Consider the following 19,297-nt stretch of genomic DNA (forward strand, 5'->3'; position numbering starts at 1 on the left):
TACATTTTACAATCTTCTATACCCAATATTTGAAATCAAGTGTGAGAGAGAAAACAACAGCCATTCAATTGCAAGTAGAAAATTGAGGGGGAAATGATATGTGCATTACCTTTTCGACAAAAAAGAAAGTAATATAAAAGAAAAAGAGTCAGAGCAGAGAACTGATTATTTAATCTGCTCAATGCTTACAGTCCATGCTAAAAAATTGCAAGATCATGTATACAAATGAGGAAAAGGGCAACACACTTAATTTGAAAGAGACATCTCATCAAGAAGCTTTCAGGTTGTCCAGCCCAACACTCGCCTGCACCCAATCAATAAATAATACATATTAGCTAAAACCTTTAGTGGGGGCAACAAGGTAAAAAGGAGTCGATGCGGATGCAGGTAGTTTTAAAACTATGGGTGAGACACTCCCTCACCATCCCGAGTGATTATTTCCCTATATTATATAAAAATGAACTAATCAATATTATGTATTGCCATTAAATTGGGATGGGATTTGCTAGGGACCATCGCAGAAGGCATTTCGCAGAACGGCTGTTGAATGAGAGAGCAGCCACATAGGCTCACTTTTCCACAGATTTTGTCCTTGTCATTTAATTCATCTGAGGTGGCTGTGCTCTCACGCAACAGCCGTTCCGTGAAATGCCTTCAGCGATGGTCCCTAGCAAATCCCAATTGGGATATATACATTTAGTCATGTGTTCTGGAAGTTCTACCTTTTTTATATTTTGATGGTCACAAAAGATATTATAGTCATCATCCTAACTTTATAATTTACCTAAATAATTTTCATATTTGTCCCTACTTTTTTTTAAGAATAAACCAGCTCTACATAGTGGTGATAAATTCAAAATACATTCAACCGTATTTTAAGATTCGGAACAAATTACTAAACCCCAACAGTGGAACAAAAAGATCTTACCAAGAACTTGTGGTTCTCTTCAAGAAATGGGGAGAAGGTCAAGCAGAATTTCTCCATGTCTGCATTGAGATCACGAGCCCCACCTATCACCTCTGTGAATTTCTTCCTATCTGGAGCAAGTTTCATGGCGACCTGCAATTTCAATAATGTATTTCAGAACAAGCTAAGGAAAGAAAGATGCTAATTCAGGAAAATGTAAGTATTGCTTGTCAATGGGTTTTCAGCCATTCATAATCACGAATTTTCTCAGAAGTCTCTGGATGTTCCAATGGGAGTCCAAAATATTAGTTGAAGGTCACATGATGGTATCAATAGGTTCAGTAACATACAGAAAGTATCTGACAAGAATAGAGAAAAAAACTAGAGTGAAGACACTATTAGTTCAAAAAAAGTCAGCAGGGATTTAAATAGTACAATCACGAAACGATGGTCAAAATGTTAAATATCTTATCAGAAACAGTAAAATTATAGAAAATAAGAAAAGTAAAGCAAATGGGTCAGGGTCGAGATAGAAACTATCAATAAATAAGGTTAGCTATCAATAACAACGAGAATTTTTATGATGTCCGAGCGGGCATGCTCGTATTCAAGGTACCACCCTTGATATTTGATCCGACAGCAGCACAGTCTTTAAGAGGCTGCTGTCTGATCAAATATCATGGGCGGTACTTCCGCCGTACATCATATAATTTCTCTAGTAACAACAGTTATATAATTATAGATAAGTAAACAGGGCTAGTATTCCCTGTAACATGAAGTCGTATACCCCAAAATTATTACACTATGTTATGATCAGCCCATATGATAAATTATGGATTTGGTCAAAGAGTTTAAAATTCAAATCATAGCTTGAGAGGCATTACAGCGAAACTAGAACTGGCAAGCCAGCCATGCCATTTCTTCAAGGTCTTGTTGTAGGAATCAGTGCAGACTTGGGACATGGTCCAATCTGGATGTGCCAATAAGTTGCGAAACAGTTCCACCAAGAAGTCCATAGCCCTGTGGAAATTGAAGTAAGCGTGATTGAGAAATAAAATTTAAAATTGTAAGCATGTATAAAGACAACCATATGCATGCAAACTACAAAGACAAGAAGCTGGTACAGAAAAGTAGACATGGGCATGCGTTGTTGACGTTATCTAGTACCTTGTTAGCCACAGAAGACCATTGGTACAACTCGAAGAAGATTTTGCTGTTTTAGCTTCGATCTCTGTTCGAACCATATTGTAGAGGAGATTGAATTCGGAAGGATTGGAAGAATATTTGGATTCCAATCTCTGCACAAGAAAATATCACAACAAATGAAAATCATGTCAATATCTATTTAATAAAAAATTTAAATATTTCTGAAAACTGCCACGAGAGACATGTTGATTAGCTACAAGTAAAACAGGTGGAAAATCTCAATTCATCTTTATATATGCGTGCGTGCGTGTCTGTGTGTAGGGAAATGCTATCAGCACAGCCATGGTTTTTTCTGCACAAACACATCTTATCTTCTATTATTTAAAGAGCTCTCAAAGGTCATTACCGTTCCCAAAAAGCTCTGACAAGTCAGTTTAAAAAGAAAAGATATGTTGCATTTGTGCAGTTATAAAAGGGATTTGCTAGCGTCCTTCGCAGATGGTCTGTTGCATTACAGCAGCCACCTCGTGAATGAAGACAAAATCTGCTGAGAAGTGAGCCTCTGTGGCTGCTGTCAGATGTAACAGACCATCTGCGAAATGCGTTCTGCAATGGACGATAAGAAATCCCATTATAAAAACATGGCTGAGCCGATAACATTTCCCTATATGTGTGTGTTATAAAACCCGTGCAATGCATGGGGCGTAATAGAAAATATTAAATGAACAATGAAGAAGATGCATTAAAATGATAAAAAGTAAAAAAATAAGTAGGTGGTATAAATTTAATTTACGCCAGCGGTGCATGACAGTCTGTTGTATCTACTCGAAGGAAACTGATAATCAGGCATCCACCTCCACTTTTGAACTCTCCAACCTATCAGATGCCTGAGAAAACCACTCAAATCACCTAAGTCACAAATATTGTTCGCGGGAATTTCTCAGCAAAGGAAAATCTCGTGATATATTTTTTATTTTATTTTTTTCGGGTTTACATCGGAGAAAACGATAAAAATAAAATTATTTAAAAATATATAAATTAAGAAAAAATATAAAGTAAAAAATATCGTAAAAGTATTCATAGAAATATCGTGATATTATCAAAGTTATCGCTATATTTTTTTAAAGGGAAATGATATCAGGACAACGATGTTTTAATAATTACACAGACCTAGCTTGTCGTTTCTATTTTAATTGGTTTGTAAGAGCATTTTGGGAACTGTAATAACCTTTTGACAGCTCTTTAAATCATAGTTTTAAAACTCCCCTACGTCATCGTGGACTCCCTCAAGTAGACTCCCTTTTACCTTGGCCGTGTTCTGCATTTTGCCCTGCATAATCAATAAAAACTCCTTTAACTCTCTCAAATTACAACCGCATCAACCGCGCACTCAGCCGCATCAACCCAATACTCGACTGCGTCGTGCCTAGTCTACTAGGATTTTCTCCAGCCGCAATTTGACCCGCATCCACTTTTTAAAACACTGCTTTAAATACTAAAAGACAAGATGCATTAGTGCAAATAACAAAACATGGTTGTGCTGATATCATTTCCCTTTTTAAATTCTCAGGAATATTTTGTAATTTTGTAATTTTATCAAAATGTCGCGAACTTGTGATAAAATCACTATATTTTGAAAATCTCGGACATATTTGTGACATAGAAAATTGCCTCTATGTATCAGAGAACCCTCGACTTGGATCCAAGCACCATGTCAGGTGACATAGTAAATAGCCACTATGGAACTGCAGCCCTGTGATATTTAAGGTTGCTCCTACCCACCTGGAAGAGAGGGTAATCATGGCAATCACATACCAAGAGCATACCAAAGCGAAGCTGCAATATGATGACATTGGACGGTATGTCCCCTTCCCAGTAAAGGGTGAAAGCTTTGCATTACAATGCTAGGGTGCTCACCGGTCGACTATTTGGAGGGAAAGATATCTTGGAGTAATTTCACTACTCAAAACTTGAAGAAAAAATGGCATGCATCAAGGAAGTAGTTACTTCTAATTAGAGAAGTATAAAGTAAAAAAGCTATAATTTAAGGAGTAATATCATGTGAATTACCAAAAGATCAAGCAGCTGAATACATTCCTTTGAGCTTGAAATCCACAAGAAGGCTAGATCTATTAATGCTAGTTTGGACTCTAAATAAGAGATTGAGAAAAATGTAAAAGAATGCAGTAATGCACACATTTAAATGGAAAGAGCAGAAATTGTTTTATAATGAGGCCTTCAACCTTTTCTCTAGACCACCCGTAAGGAAATCAAGAGAATTCTACAATGAGTTGTGCCACAACTTCCAGGAACCAAATATCTTACTATCTTCAAGGAAAGAAATCCTCCTAAAAACCAAACCAAATCCTCTAAAACAGAATACTGCCAAATTCACATAACTCCTTCCTTGCTTTGGCGCCTAAGAATTGGTGAGGGACTCGATTGATATTTTTTATTCGCAACGAGCAGAAGACCCCAAAGTTCTTTCATAAACCTCCCATTAGGAGTGAGGACACTCAAACAAAACAAAAGACTGGTTTTGGCTATTGATATTAGACTCAGAATTGACTTTGTTTCCGTTTCTTTTTCTTTAAAAGGACAGGCTCTGTTAGTTTTGGAACCAAAGGTTGACACTCTGATTCTTTATATCTATGATGAACAAAGAAAAACCATTTTGTTGCCTTAGTTTCATGACCCAGTAAATGAGTAATACAGTACTCAACAGTATAATGATAATCCTGCATATCCACCTCATGATTAAGATCTATGAAGACAAAAAAAAAAGAAAGACAAAGACAGGGACAGAATTCAGAAGATTACCAACATGTTGAAGTCGTAATAACTCCCCTGAAAATAAGGAATAAAACATTAAAAACCCAAAAAATTGCCTGATTAATAATCTATGATGGAAAAAGAAAAAGCATACTCTTGCCTTACTGTCATGACCCAGTAAATGTGTAATACGATACTCAATATTAAAAAAAAAAACTCATAAAAAAGGGTGTTATATGTATAAGCTCTCTTTTTCTCTGACAGAAATTATCATGTGTAAAATTAGGTGTACAAAATGACTGCATCTAACCGAAATTATCATGTGTAAAATCAGATGTATAAACTGACTAAATATCAAAGATAGGATATTTTAGTAAATGTGTGAAATGGATTTGTGAAAGAAAGCAGTGGATGAGAGATAGAGATATGGATATACAAAGAGAGAGGAGATTCAGAGACGAAAAGTCGGGACAGAGAGAAAGAGAGAGCACTGGAGAGAGGACGGGGAGAGGGCTATGGAGGAAACATTGGGAGTGGAGAGGGGAAGATATGCTTGACAAAATCGGCAGATAAGCGAAATCGATAGAGAGGAAACATTGCGAGTCCGAAATTGACGGATGCACGAAAATTTGGGAAGAGAGATATCGGCGACATGGCGAATCCCCTTTTGATCGACTTCGCCATATTCACTTTCCAAATTTCCGCCGATTTTATCTCATCCACCCGCTGATTTTCACTCTTCCTAAATTTCCTCCCCATACTCTATCTTTGAGAGAGAGAGAGACATATATGCGGCATGGTGAATCCGATGAATAAAAGAGCGTGTGAGATTGTGCCTTGTCCCCCAACCGCTCATATAGCCGAGGTGTAGACTATCCCTGCTCTTCCGAGGGTCTATGCATTCAGTTGGACAGCCCTTCGCAATAAGGTCCTCACGGTAGATAACCTCAAAAATAGAGAGATGATTATTATTGACCACTGTGCATTATACGTGGAAGCAAGGGAGACGGTAGATCACATTTTTATCTAGTACAAAATGACAATGGAGATATGGAGCCGTATCCTAAGGAGATCTGGGATGTCCTAGGTTTTTCCACTAAGCTTGACCGGCCTGGTAGAGTCTTGTGTCTGGGGCCTAATGTTTGAGCAGCGGAATAGCCTCTGCAGTACCCCAACATGTGTGTATGCTAGGGCAAGCCTTCAACCGTGCAAGGCTCTGAAGGCTCTACACGCCAACACCCCTTGATGCTTCATATGTGCACACAATCTCAAAGCTGTTCAATAGGCTACTTAGCTCGGATCTTGACATGCACTTCTAGATACCCACTCTCATGATCAGCTTGCATCACGAGTACATCGAACATCAAGCCTTGGAGCCTAATGCAAAGTCCATCGAGTACGAGACATGACGATGCCACGCACCAATCCGCCAAGCACCAGGGCTTGGTCATCCAAGAAGCAAGATGTCCCATGGAGTGATCCGCAGGCGTACACCTCGCGAGGGCAACTGAGGTCGCCCCGGCACGAACTCATGAAAGACCTAGAGATTGGCCTGCCCACAAGACGTACCGCAGTGCAGAAGGTAAACAGTATAGCTAGCCCCCTGCACCGGTCCGTACGCTCAATGAATGTGGGAACTCAACCCAACATGCACTGTCTTTGGCGCCATCCTCGACCAAAGAAACTGGAGCATCCATGTGGATAACTCGCAGTCCGCACCCAAAGCTCCCTTAGGACACGCCCACGAGTTGTAGTATGATTTCCTGCAGTGTGCGTCACATGCACAAGCAAGTCGTCTTGCAACCCATAAGCAAACCACCAAGGTTCCGGCCTACACCTGCTAGGCCTAACGGGGGAGGAGTCAGCAGGTCACGGGGCCAACTCCACCTATAGAGTTTGGCCAACCAACCCTCTCAACTAGGAGTGCCCACCAAACGTTCTATTAGAGACTACTTTGCGAGACGCAACGAGACGGCGAGTTTGGATTTTAATACCAATTGTGTCCCCGAACTGTTTCCCCGTGACACTTGGCTTGTTGTCTCATTGCTGGAGAAAGGAAAGATTCTTTGGCGTGTGCTATGCTTTGGGTGATTTGGAAGGAAATGAACAATAGAGTATTTGGGGACATTACTAAGAGTTCACCCTTCTTGTACACGACGAAGGGTGTTAATGCAGAAAGGTATGTCACTATTCGTTGCTTTTATTTCAACGTTTGCCACCTTCCGAGGTACTCTTTCCAACGACCTTTCGAGTTATTCTCGCCACGTATGAAAAAAAAATGCCACCTGGATCTTATTCCAGAGGGGGGACTGTCCCAGACTCCCAGTCATCATGCACAGTAAAATCCCCCTTCCCCTATATATATATATATATATATATATATATATATATATATATATATATAGAGAGAGAGAGAGAGAGAGAGAGAGAGAGAGAGGGGAAGGGGGAGGGGAGAGCATGTATTTCCATGGAAATCGACTGGAAAAAAATAGAGGGGGGAACCTATTTGGATTATCTAAACCATTCATTTCTTTGTCTTCACCATAGATAGCCTGTGCCCCAAAAATCTTCTCCATAGGATGGTCCTAACTCCTAACGCTTCGATTTTTAACTTTCTGAGCCATCCATTTTACACCAAATATATCAGAGAATTAGAATCAACATATGGAGAAGATTTTAGAGCATGGCCTACCTACGACAGGGGCCAACAAATAAATGGTTTAGATTATCCAAATAGAGGGCTCCACTAAAGATCCATACGAAAATTAAAAGCCAGATATTTATCATGGCATACCTACGACAAGGACCAACAAATAAATGGTTTAGATTATCCAAATAGAGGGCTCCACTAAAGATCCATATGAAAATTAAAAGCCAGATATTTATCAATGAAGCCATACAAAAATTGATCTAACTAGGAACTTAAATACCATCAACAGAAGCAAATATGTGGAAAGTAAAACTGGTCAAGATTTTTCCTTTTTTAAAGTGTCATTCCAAATTGACCTGCATCTAGCTCAAAGGTAATTCTAAATAGCATTTTAACTCTAACCCTGTCTGGAAGAGCAAGGATAATTGGATAGAAGAAGAAGAAGAAGCAATTATTATGTAAGCAATAAAAAAAATCTACCTCTGAAAGGCATACGAATAATATGATCCTTACCAAAATATTACCCCCCACATCAGATGTTACAAGTGCCATCGCAGTGCCGAACTTTTCTGGCAGCATAAATCATAAGAGACAATAATCAATGTCATGCGCAACAACATATTTCGGTATCATGTCTAGTGTAAAGAGATGGGAAAAATATGCTTTCATTTAGTTTTAACATATTGCAATTAACCTCAGGGAGGGGGAGAGGATATGACCTGAAGTTTAGAACTGTGACAGGTCTTAAATAGTAGCATATCTTATAAAGGAAAGTTACAAAAAAGGTAAGCGCATTTTCATTTTTTTTGAGAAAATGGATGGTTCAAGTTAATGAGAAAAGGACCAATGAGATCTAGTAAAAGTTTACCTCACCTTTAGTAGCTATTAGACACAAAATAATGCACTCTGATTTTCTCATAAAAGAGAGTATATCGATGTATTTTTCAAACAGATTCTTACACAAATCTCATATTTTCTAATGTAGCAACACATAAAATACATACACTGAACCATCTGCCAAGAGGCTAAATCAAATCTCAAATAACTCCGGTTTGACAGAAAATTTATTGGATTATTCCTGAGTAACTGATTGTTTGTTTAAGTGAAAGAAAAAGGTGTCAAACAGTAAGAAATGGCACAATACAAGCAGAATGGACTTTGATATCATAGAGATAAACGATCAGTTCAAATCTTCAAATTCCAAGAACAAAAAAGGGAATTTTCTACCAAATTCAGAAGCTAAAGGTCCTTTGTCAGCAAATAAACATGAAAGGCTTAAAAAGGTCCTGAAGGCTATATCAAACTTGTGTCATGAGAAGGACAAATAAATTACAAAAAGAAAAAAGAAGAAAGATGCTGAGATACCAAACAAGCAGACAGCCATACCTATGACCGGAAGCACGAGCTTGCAAACATCCAGAAAAGGCTTGGTAAGCATTTCCCCTTCATCGGACTTTACATACTTCATTCCTTCCAAAGAGGGGGTGAACACAGTCCCCTCCATTTCCGCGCTCAAATCTTTTTGCCTATATGTAAATGACAAGCAAACCTTAGCACTTTGTCCAAGGTCCTGAATTTTGACGCACAGAAATGTGAAACCAAACACAAAAGAAACATAAGAGAAAATAAATAGGTGTGTCCACATGTACATGGGAATGAGAAAATACAATGCCATGTTGGATCGGGAATGGATACTGCCTCCATCAGATTTAACAATTTCCCAGAAAAGTAAAACAGTTATCAGAGCCTAACCTTGAGATTTAGAGAAATCCACAGCCTAACCTCTTGACAAAATCTAGATTTTTCTGCTGGACCAAAAATTGAAAACTAAAGACAGTTGGAGTGTGAAAGAAGGCCATTAAGTTGCTGGTTCCGTAGAGCATTAACAGTGAAGGAAAGCCGAACGTTCATACAACAAATCAATATAAGCAGATTTACAAGTAAATGATATCTTAAAACAACTCCAAAACAGAAAAGAATGTTAAAATACAGAACTATCTATAGTGATGAAGTGATCTGATAGATGTAACAGGTAAAGGATGCTGCTAATCCTAAAACAACTCCAAAACAGAAGAGAATGTTAAAATACAGAATTACAAATAAATGATTACGTTAATAATCCTAAAAACCTCAAAAACAGAAAAGAAGGTTAGAATACAGAACTATCGATAGTGATGAAGCAATCTGATAGCTCACGTAAAAAGCCAATTTTAACAGAAAAAGCTACTGTTCATCTGAGGTATGAAAAATCCTTTGCTATTATTGTTTAAGTCCGAAGCTCCTCGATAAAAAGATAGAAAATTAAAGGTAAAATACTGAACTTGGTTTATATTGATGAAGAGATCTAAAAGATCAGATAAAAACCTAAATTCAATTAGATTTGGCCAATTCGGTACTGAAAACAGTTGCAGTACAGAAATTCCTACTCGAATTAGATGAGTAAATTAGCAAATAATTGAAATACGAAAGGAAAAGAAAAGGACGAAACGATCAGAAGATAGTTTCCAGACTGTCAGAAACAACATAAACTACATTGAATGGAAGGAATCAAGGCTTTTTCAGCACTAATACGGTAATACCCTATTAATGCCGAAATGAACATTAAAATTCTATTATTCAAAGTTAAAAACCATAAGCTGAGATAAAAGGAAATCAATCAAGAGATCACAAATAAAGGCTATTCCACCAGTTACCTCAATTTCCAGCATTCAAACACCGTTATATCAGAAATTCCCCTCCGAAAACACGCACAGAACACAAATCATGAAGTCTAAATGCACAATATGTGAAAAAAATACCACAAACTTGAAAATGCGAAGATCAAAATCCATAATTGGCCGTTTGGATACGTGGATTTTATAATTCAGGATTGTAAAATCCTGAGTTTTACAAGCTAAATTCTGGATTTTATAAGATAAAACCTAGATTTTAAATGCTAACGCCAGGATTTTAAATCTATAAATAAGGGGTGTTACCACTCAATCTTGTAAAATCTAGGCTTTAGCTTATAAAATCCAGGTTTTAGATTGTAAAATCCGGAATTTTACAAGCTAAAATCTGCATTTCATAAGAAAAAATCCTAGATTTTAAATGCTAATAAAATCAAGTTTTAGATTTTATAAGATAAAACCTAAATCCTGAATTTTACACACGTTATTTACGCATTTAAAATCCTGGCTTTAGCATTTAAAATCTAGGCTTTTAGCTTATAAAATCCAGGTTTTAGATTGTGAAATCCAAAACCTGGATTTTATAAGATAATACCTAGAATTTAAATGCTAAAACCTGGATTTTATAAGATAATACCTAGATTTTAAATGCTAAAACCTGGATTTTAAATACATAAATAAGGTGCGTTACCACTCAATCTTGTAAAATCTAGGTTTTAGCATGGATTTTACAATCCTAGATTAATAAAATCAAGGTATCAAAACGGCCACTAAATGCTGAAAAATCTGTTGACGAACCTCAAAATACAGTGAAAATCGATCGGGAAATCAAGATTCTACCCCAATCGAGCCGATTTCACCACATCCAGAGCTCCAAAGGCTTCGATTTTAAAGAAACGAAAGATAGCAAATGCACAAATAACTACGGAATCTCGTTGTTAGAAAGAAAGGAAAACAAACACGAAACGGAAAAGAGAGATTATGAATCTGAGATCAGGATATGGAAATTCGGAAAATCCGATTCGCATAAAAGATGAAGATTCCTCAGAGAGAGAGAGAGAGGGAGAGAGAGGGAGAGACGTGGGGTGTTTGCAGAGAATCGCGAGAGAAAGGGAGAGGCGTGGGGTGTTTGCAGAGAATCGCGAGATAGGAATGAAATACGGAGCTTAAAATACGCACGTAGACTGTGTGTGCATAGTGCGCGGACTGCGTATTTTAAGAGGTTGTCCACGGAAATATTGGAGGAAGTTCTAAAATACGCACCTATTATTTATTAAGGAAGAGGCGCGCCAAATTGAATTTGGAAAACCGACTGACATTTCTAACGTTCGCTTTTTGTCGGCCAACCCTTTTTCCCGGGAAATTACATCTTCACCCCCTTTACTTCTCCGCGCCACTCCCTTCTAACGTCGGCTTGGTGTAAAAAGCCTTGTCATAAATAGAGTAGAGGGGGGTGGTGTAAGGACCAAAAGGGAGCGAATATCACTGCTTCTTTTTTCTATGGAAGTCCTTTCAAGGGATTTGCTAGGGGCCATCTCAGAAGGCATTTCGGGAACAGGCTGTTGCATGATAGAGTAGCCACGTAGCCCAGATTTTGTCTTATTCATTTATTCATCTGAGGTGGCTGCTCTCTCATGCAACAGCCGGTCTGCGAAATGCCTTCTGCGTTGGCCTCTAGTAATTTCCCCTTTCAAAATGATCCAAAGTGCATGTTTGGGCGTGCACAAAGTTTCTTTTGGTATAAAACATTTTTTTCCTTTAATAAATTTTTGGAACTGGTACTGGCACGACCATGTTTTAATAATTACACTAACCCATCTTGTCTTTTATTATTTAAAAAGCTATCAAAGATTATTACATCTCCCAAATAGCTCTCAAAAGCCAATTAGAAAAGAAAAGGAAAGCTGAGTTTGTGCAATATAGGCTCAGAATTTGTCTTGTCCATTTTATTCGTCTGACGTGGCTGCTCTCTCATGCAACAGCTGGTCCTCAAAATGCCTTCTGCGATGGTCCCTAGCAATTCTTCAATTTGTTTGTGATGTTGATTATCATTTTCATATAAAATTATTTAGACGAATGATTAAATGTAAGGAGTTCTTTCAAGAACCCAATGGGATCCACGTCACAAGGGATACCCTCTCTCGTTAAATTGACCAAAATACCATTATCACATGTAAAATGGCAAAATGCCTTCATCTCATAAAATATAACCAAAATACTTTGACCCGTAAAAAAAACAAAATACCACTATCTCAAAAAAACGGCAAACAGAAATAGGGGTCTGTGAAAGATGAGAGTATTTTGGTTATTTTCTAGGAGATAGGTAGAGTATTTTACTTATTTGATGCAAGGATATTTTGGTTAATTTTTCATGAGATAAAGCTATGTTCACTTGCGTTCCCTGGAAAGCAAATCCTTGGAAAACAGCCTATTTTTTTCTTGACAAGACCTTGACAAAACAGAATTCTGGTGTTCGCTTGCTTTCTTGAGAAAGTAATAGGCCTAGGTGGAAAATGTCAAATAATGACATGGAAATTGCCAAAAATGATGTGGAAATGTCTCTTTTCTCACAAGTGTGGGAAACCAAATCCCACTATTTTGGTCGGATTTGCTTTTCCCGAAAAACTGGTGAAAAAAGGTGGGCAACCAGTTTCTCGGGAAACCTTTTCCTGCACAGTTCCTCCGCACGTGAACAGGCGCGGGAAACCTTTTCCTACACAGTTTTCCTGGATTTCTTTTCCTAATGCCTCGTCAGATTCCCGGAAAACCTTTTCTTTTTCTTTCCCTGAAAAACAAGTGATCAGAGCCTAAGGGTTTTTTGGTTATCTCGATAAGATAAAGATATTTCGATCATTTTCTATAAAAAAAATTAGGGCTTGTTGTACATTTTATGAGATAAGGGTATTTTGGTTTGTTTAGATAATTTGTTTTATGAAATTTGGATATTTTGGTAGTATTGGTGAGATAGGAGAATTTTGTCATTTTATGAAATAAAGGTACTTTGTTGATTTAATATGAGAGTATATTTTGATCGTTTTGAATGGGAACTGATCGTGAGACTCTGCTCGATGCCCTACAACCAAAGTTTGTGTCATTTTACCTAAAAGTCAAATGGAGGAAAGCATTTGCCAGTATTTGAACCACTTCTCGCCGCTTATAAAATAGGTTTCCCTAGTATTTGAACCACGTTTTTTAAAGATGTTTTCTCAATTATTATTGGAGAACACTTTCAAAACGAGATTTTGTTTGGAAGATAAAGACGAAAGTGGAATTGACTGACGATTTGGACAACTCCACAGCTATTTTGCATTTTGGTGGGGATACGAGTTCACTTCCTGTCTTTTGCGCATGTGTCACAAGCATGGTTTTAAATTTTGTCCGAAATCCAAAATTTTGGAATTTGGTTGGGTCCCAATTACCAAATTTCAGCCGAAATTTTGTAATTTCGGCCCAAATTTCAGTTTCGGTGAGGACCGAAACGTATACTGAAACCAATAAAAGCTTTTTATTGATACATAATTTTACCAAATCCCCATTGCATTTGTATACCTAAAGTAGGTTTTAAAATTATGCTAACTATTTTCTCCCCCCCTTTTTTTTTGGTAGGTAAGCTGGGATTGAACATGCGACTTCTAGGTCAACATGGAGATACAAAGCCTCAACTACTTTCTCCTCCTGAACAATATTGAAAACCCCAAATCCAGAAACAAATAAAGATGAAATAATGAAAAGGCACTAGGAAGTGTTTAAATATAAGGAATTTTTTGTATAAAAATGAATTTTCCGTCATTTGATTTTATATCGTGTGAGCCCTTATAGTCCCTTATTTTTCAAAAAGTACTGTACGGACCACATCATAGGATGATCCGAACCGTCAATAATGTAAATAGGTTTTTATTTTACTTATTTTTAAACCACCCGTCTCTTCAACTTGATTAGATTCCATGGAAAAATCTGTCATGGCCGGCAAACATAACATGAATGGAATAAAGAGTATTTCGAACAAAACCGCGTGGCAAAATATCCGTTATATTTGTTTCTGTTAGTGACATTGTCAAAATTCCCCACTTGTCTCATTTCAAATCTTGATCTTTAATATGAATCAGATTCTACGCATTTCGAATCCCTTTTGTCTTTTACTTTTAAAATTGCTTGCATTTTCCACCTTCTATTATATAAAATCAGCTCCGTCTCTTTTCTCTGTAACTAAAACCAGTAGAGCTTTAAGGAGGGCGAAATCGACTCGATTGGCATAGATTTATTTTATTTCTCCATTCAATTTTAACAGTATTTGAAGGTGCGTGAACTATTTTAAGATCTTTTAAACCTTGCATATTTTTTTTATAATGTTTGCGAAAAGTAATTTTTTAAAAAGTAGCGAGATTTTATAAGATGCGTGGCGTTATAAACCCGTATTTTAAAAAAAAAGTACGGTACGTCCCACACCATAGGATGATCCAAACTGTTGATTTGGATTGGTGCCCCCAAAATCACTTCCATAGGACGATCCTAACCTCCAATCTATAGAGTATAGAGGGATTGCACATTATGGAAACTTCTATAGATCGGAGGGTTAAGATCATCCGATAGAAGTCATTTTTGGGGCACCTCCTATTTACACTGTGGCGATCCAAATGGACGGTTTGGATCATCCAATGGTGTCAGCGGTACCGTACCTTTTGAAAAATATGGGTTGATACGGCCACACATCATATTAAATCTCGGAAAAAATATGTGTACAACGTGATTGAACCTTTTGAATTCTAGCTTTTTATTAGTTGATGTGATAAATAATTTTGTTCTTAGGCAAAAAGATCTGAGACTGGAAATGGTGGGGACTGTGTTCAGCCCTGCTTTGGAAGGATTGAAGCTTGTAAAGTCTGATAAGGGAGAAATATTGACCAAACCTTTTCTCGATGTGTGCAAGCTTTTGCTGCCCATTATTGGTATGTTTTCTTCATAGTTGCTAATTGAAGATTGAATTGGACAAAGGCAAGAAAAACCTTTTTTGTGGAAATTTTTCATTACATGTATAATTATAGTTAATTTAGACAGATATTATCATAAATTGAAGGTCCCTCAGAGTAAAAATTAAATAGGGTCGGTCCAAGTCAACTTTTTCCGTGTGTAAAAAAAGTAGGAAATTTTCTAAATATTTTTCCTTTCCAAACTTTTCCAACAAAAATCATGCAATCCAAACATGTTCATAAGTTATCTCAATTTCTGGGAGCTTTCGTATACTTTAAATGATTCGTTAGTTTGATTATAAACATCAGGGCAAGTTTTAGTTCTTACATTTGAATTCTGTGACAATGGGACCTTTAGCTTGTGAATCCTCTATTTCCTGGGAATTCAAGCCCTAAACTGAATGGATTGTTAATCTCTATGTAATCTAGAGTCAAGACCCATTTGGCCTGTTCTGATTATAGGGTTTTGTTCTTTCTCAATAATGTTTTCACTTGCTAATTGAATTCTTAGGGAAAAGCAAATCAAAGACTTTTTCTGTACTGGGTTGTAAGTTTTTTTTATCTTTATTTAGGCTCAAGAGAGAGAATTTATGTATGCATTCTAAGATGTGGCTTCTTTTGACAGATCAAAACGGGGTTTCAGTTTTAGTGACCTCTACTTATAAATTAGAAAATTGTAGTCACTGCTACTAAATGTGTTGTAGCCCCATTAGTATTTTATTTACATGGATTCTTCCGAATGGGCGAAGTACCTATGTTAGACATGTGTCGGATTCCAATGCTACACTTCTGGAACTCTTTTATCTATTTTTTAATACGACGAACGCAACTTTGTAATTACAAGTTTTTATATTGAAATAAAATATTTTATTTACTTAATAAATATATTTAATTATTATAATATTTTAAGGCTCCTTATGTTTTGATAATGACACAAACCCACCTTGTGTTTTCCTTTTAATTGGCTGCTGGGAGCTTTTTGGGAATTGTAACGACTTTTGAAAGCTGATTAAATAATATAAGATAAAGATAACGTGAGTTTGTGTCATTATCAAATCATGGTAGCGTACATATCAGTAGCCTGTATTAATAAATAAAAGATTAAAAATTTAAAACTGATAAAAATATTTCGGAAAATCCACAAATATTTCTTTGAGAGGTTTTCCGAATCTGAAACTCGATATCCACGTCAGATTCCAATAGTTGTATGGTCTGTTGGGGGTTCCATGTGAAAGCAAAGATCACACATCGGAATATTGACAGGATGAGGATGTGCTTAATTATATATGAATGTGCACCCTCCCCTTAACGGCTAGCTTTTAAGGGTGAGTTCTACCCGGGTCCCAATAATATCCGTACTGATGTGACACAGTACTCAATACTCCCTCTCTCTGTGTGTGTGTGTGTCTCTCATTAAATAGAACATGCCGAAACAAAATCTTCTTCATATAAAACCTGTTGATTTAGATTGGAAATAGGAGTGACTTTGTATTCAAGTCGTATCACATGGGTTCATAAACATTAATATGCTTGCATTCTTCCATGCCTTTTGGATTTTCTTAATTTTCTTTTATATTAAACATGCTACTAATGTTTAAGGCATGCGTAAACTTCATATCATATGCAGAGACTATCTTGTTGGCCATGATATTGTATCAATTTGATGTCTTTTTGTAATGCATGCTGCCAGATAGGTTTGGTGCCGCCATGGCCCTTGTAAAAGCTGATGTGGGGGGAAATATTTCTGTAAGTATTGATTTATATTCTTATGCATTTAAGTGAATGCTGTAGATTTTTTTCCGATTTATTGGAGAATAAATGCCTCTATTTTCTTTTATTGAGATAATTTTCATTTGTTGCTGCGGTTTTTTTGTTCCACAGAGGTTGGAGTCCAAATATTCTTCCAACCCTTCACAATTTAATTTCCTATTCAGTTTGGTACGAGCAGAGATTGAAGCTAAAACAAACAAAGCTCATGCAAGTTGTACCAATGGTCTTCTGTGGTTAACAAGGTAGTGCAAACTCTAAAGCTAGCTCTCTTTTGAAACTTAAATAGAAAGGAGGTCTCCTCTTCCTATTTAGGTAGGAAACAAGACACAAACTCAACATCGAGTCAATCAAATCTCTATTAACTGGCCGAGTTAATGAAAAATCTTTGCACACCAATTATTGAACTTAATTGGCCCAGTTTATGAAAAAAAGAGTGAGCCAACTATTGACCCACTCGAGTCAACTTGGTTTTACCTTGATAGAGTTCTCATCCGAGTTCGAGCTTTTAAACACAAGTGTCAAGCATGCTTGCTTAATTTTTCTTCTCATTTATGTTTTAATTCTGTACTATTATCTCTCTTCTTTCTCTTGCAATCATGAATGCAACAATTTCTTAGGGCAATGGACTTCTTGGTGGAACTGTTCCATAACTTATTGTCACATCCAGATTGGACCATGTTGCAAGTTTGCAATGATTCCTACAACAAGACCTTGAAGAAATGGCATGGCTGGCTTGCTAGTTCCAGTTTCACTGTAAAGCCTCTCAAGCCCTTGGAATTGAATTCTTTGGACAAAACCAATTGTTTTTGCCTCTACTGAGTTCTTGTCCGAGTCCGAGTTTTTAAATATTGTATCTAATATTTTTAATTAGACCATATCATTTCCACGGATTTTAAAATCTGGCCCTATCTCATACTTCACAAATAACTAGAAAACCCTATAACATCTTTTAAACATTGCCTAAAATTTATTGAATTAGTTTTTTTTTTAAAATTTTTTGGTGGCCTATAGCCCTATACTAAAATATATTGTTGAAATTATAGGTTGCCATGAAATTTGCTCCAAATAGGAAGAAATTCATGGAGATGATAGGAGGGGGGAGTGGCAATATCAATGCGGACATGGGAAAATTCTGTGCATCCTTCTCACCTATTCTGAAAGAGAACCACAAGTTCTTGGTAAGATCTTGTTCCATTTTTGGGATAAAGACAGTTCTAATTTATTGGTATTAACTAATTCCAATATATTAATTCTCTGTATTGAAAAATCTAAACAGATGCAGAAAACTGTCGATAATGAGGACAGATAAAAAAATATATTGATAACTAAAATTGAATAAGAAATTTAAGTTTACGAGGTATTTAATAGTTAGAGGAAATTTACATTTATAAGGTTTTAAATAACCTTGGGAAACCACGCATGTTTTTCCCATTATATAGTATAGATAGAGATATGATATAGAGAAATTTACACACACTTATGTTTGTATAATGTATTTAATAGCTACAGAAATTTAAATTTATAAGATCTTTAATAGTTAAAGAAAACTTTTCATCTCTAAAGTTTTAAATAACGTTGAGGGCTCGTATATATAGTACTTGCATTCTTGGCCCATGGCATGCATGGTGTGAAATAATGGGCCTCACCCTATGTATGGGCTTGGGTGGATGGGACCCACGCCACCAAAACGTGAGGTAAAATTGGAGGGCCCATCCGATGCACGGGTTAGAGTCGACTTGATGGGACCCATCCTGTCAAAACATGGTGTAAGATGGTAGGCCCCATCCTATGCATGGATTTGGGTGGAGATGGTGTGCCCATTTCCAAAAAAAAAATTCTCATACCAACTAGAAAAGAAAATACAAGCTGAGTTTGTGCAATTATTAAAACATGGTAATATTAATAGCCAATCTACAGTGCTAACTAAGATGTTCATTTTATTCCTTTGTTACAGGCTAGCTTAGGCCTGGACAAATAAAAGAAACTTCTTGGTGAGGGAGGGAGGACTCTCTTTGAAATCAGGCTTTGCCCCTTTGTTTTGTCTACACATCTTTGTTTTGTTTTTTTTTTGAATGGCTGTTTTGTCTACATGTAATGTTTGACATTGGACTGTAGATATTAAGAAGATAATTGTTGTATTAAACAATGTAAATGGTGTTTATCTCTTGAAATTTCTTTTAGGGAAATGATTTCAACGCTACCGTGTTTTGATAAAATGCACGAAGCATCTTATCCTTTAGTATTTAAAGGGCTGTGAGAAGAATGTTACGGTTCTCAAAAAGCTCTTTCAGGCCTTTGAGTACTAAACGACAAGGTGCGCCGCGCATCTTTATCAAACCACGGTAGCAATAAAATCATTTCCCTTCTTTTGCTATGTATTGTTTATACACAGTTTTCAAAGTTTGCACTCGTGATC

The 19,297-nt window shown here is 36.8% G+C and overlaps 2 protein-coding genes across 5 annotated transcripts; one reads left to right on the forward strand and one right to left on the reverse strand.

Annotated features, from left to right (window-relative positions):
- Positions 1 to 42: 42 nt before the first annotated feature.
- Positions 43 to 11,371, reverse strand: LOC143892249 (glycolipid transfer protein 1-like). Of its 4 annotated transcripts, none has more exons than XM_077396728.1 (8): positions 10,985 to 11,371; positions 8,862 to 9,001; positions 7,989 to 8,044; positions 4,874 to 4,900; positions 2,075 to 2,205; positions 1,792 to 1,927; positions 929 to 1,060; positions 43 to 304 (listed from the first exon to the last, which is right to left on the reverse strand). In XM_077396728.1, exons 2-8 carry the CDS (start codon positions 8,977 to 8,979, stop codon positions 269 to 271), a joined length of 636 nt encoding a protein of 211 aa, XP_077252843.1. In that variant the 5' UTR covers positions 8,980 to 9,001; positions 10,985 to 11,371; the 3' UTR covers positions 43 to 268. The 4 variants fall into 4 exon arrangements, with proteins under 4 accessions (XP_077252843.1, XP_077252841.1, XP_077252845.1 ...); XM_077396726.1 differs by having other exon boundaries at positions 10,943 to 11,368; XM_077396730.1 differs by lacking the exon at positions 10,985 to 11,371 and adding an exon at positions 2,847 to 2,940.
- A 2,957-nt stretch (positions 11,372 to 14,328) lies between these two features.
- LOC143846038 (glycolipid transfer protein 1-like) lies at positions 14,329 to 19,027 on the forward strand. The gene is made up of 7 exons (XM_077354445.1): positions 14,329 to 14,441; positions 14,951 to 15,090; positions 16,802 to 16,857; positions 16,993 to 17,123; positions 17,499 to 17,634; positions 17,925 to 18,059; positions 18,836 to 19,027. The coding sequence occupies exons 2-7, from the start codon at positions 14,973 to 14,975 to the stop codon at positions 18,857 to 18,859; spliced, it is 600 nt and encodes a 199-aa protein (XP_077210560.1). The 5' UTR covers positions 14,329 to 14,441; positions 14,951 to 14,972; the 3' UTR covers positions 18,860 to 19,027.
- Positions 19,028 to 19,297: the final 270 nt, after the last annotated feature.

The sequence above is a fragment of the Tasmannia lanceolata genome, unplaced genomic scaffold (genome assembly GCF_043159265.1).
Source record: "Tasmannia lanceolata isolate RefF3 unplaced genomic scaffold, GAP_Taslan_0.1 ptg000015l, whole genome shotgun sequence".
In the NCBI taxonomy this organism is placed as follows: Eukaryota; Viridiplantae; Streptophyta; class Magnoliopsida; order Canellales; family Winteraceae; genus Tasmannia; species Tasmannia lanceolata.

Coding starts and splice junctions, on each gene's coding strand:
- LOC143846038 (XM_077354445.1), top strand. CDS start 14,973: ATGGTGGGGACTGTGTTCAGCCCTGCTTTGGAAGGATTGAAGCTTGTA. Junction 16,858..16,992: donor ATGTGGGGGGAAATATTTCT/GTAAGTATTGAT, acceptor TTTGTTCCACAG/AGGTTGGAGTCCAAATATTC. Junction 17,635..17,924: donor TTGCTAGTTCCAGTTTCACT/GTAAAGCCTCTC, acceptor TTGAAATTATAG/GTTGCCATGAAATTTGCTCC.
- LOC143892249 (XM_077396728.1), bottom strand. CDS start 8,979: ATGGAGGGGACTGTGTTCACCCCCTCTTTGGAAGGAATGAAGTATGTA. Junction 4,901..7,988: donor ATGTGGGGGGTAATATTTTG/GTAAGGATCATA, acceptor CCTTATTTTCAG/GGGAGTTATTACGACTTCAA. Junction 1,061..1,791: donor TTGCCAGTTCTAGTTTCGCT/GTAATGCCTCTC, acceptor TTGAAATTGCAG/GTCGCCATGAAACTTGCTCC.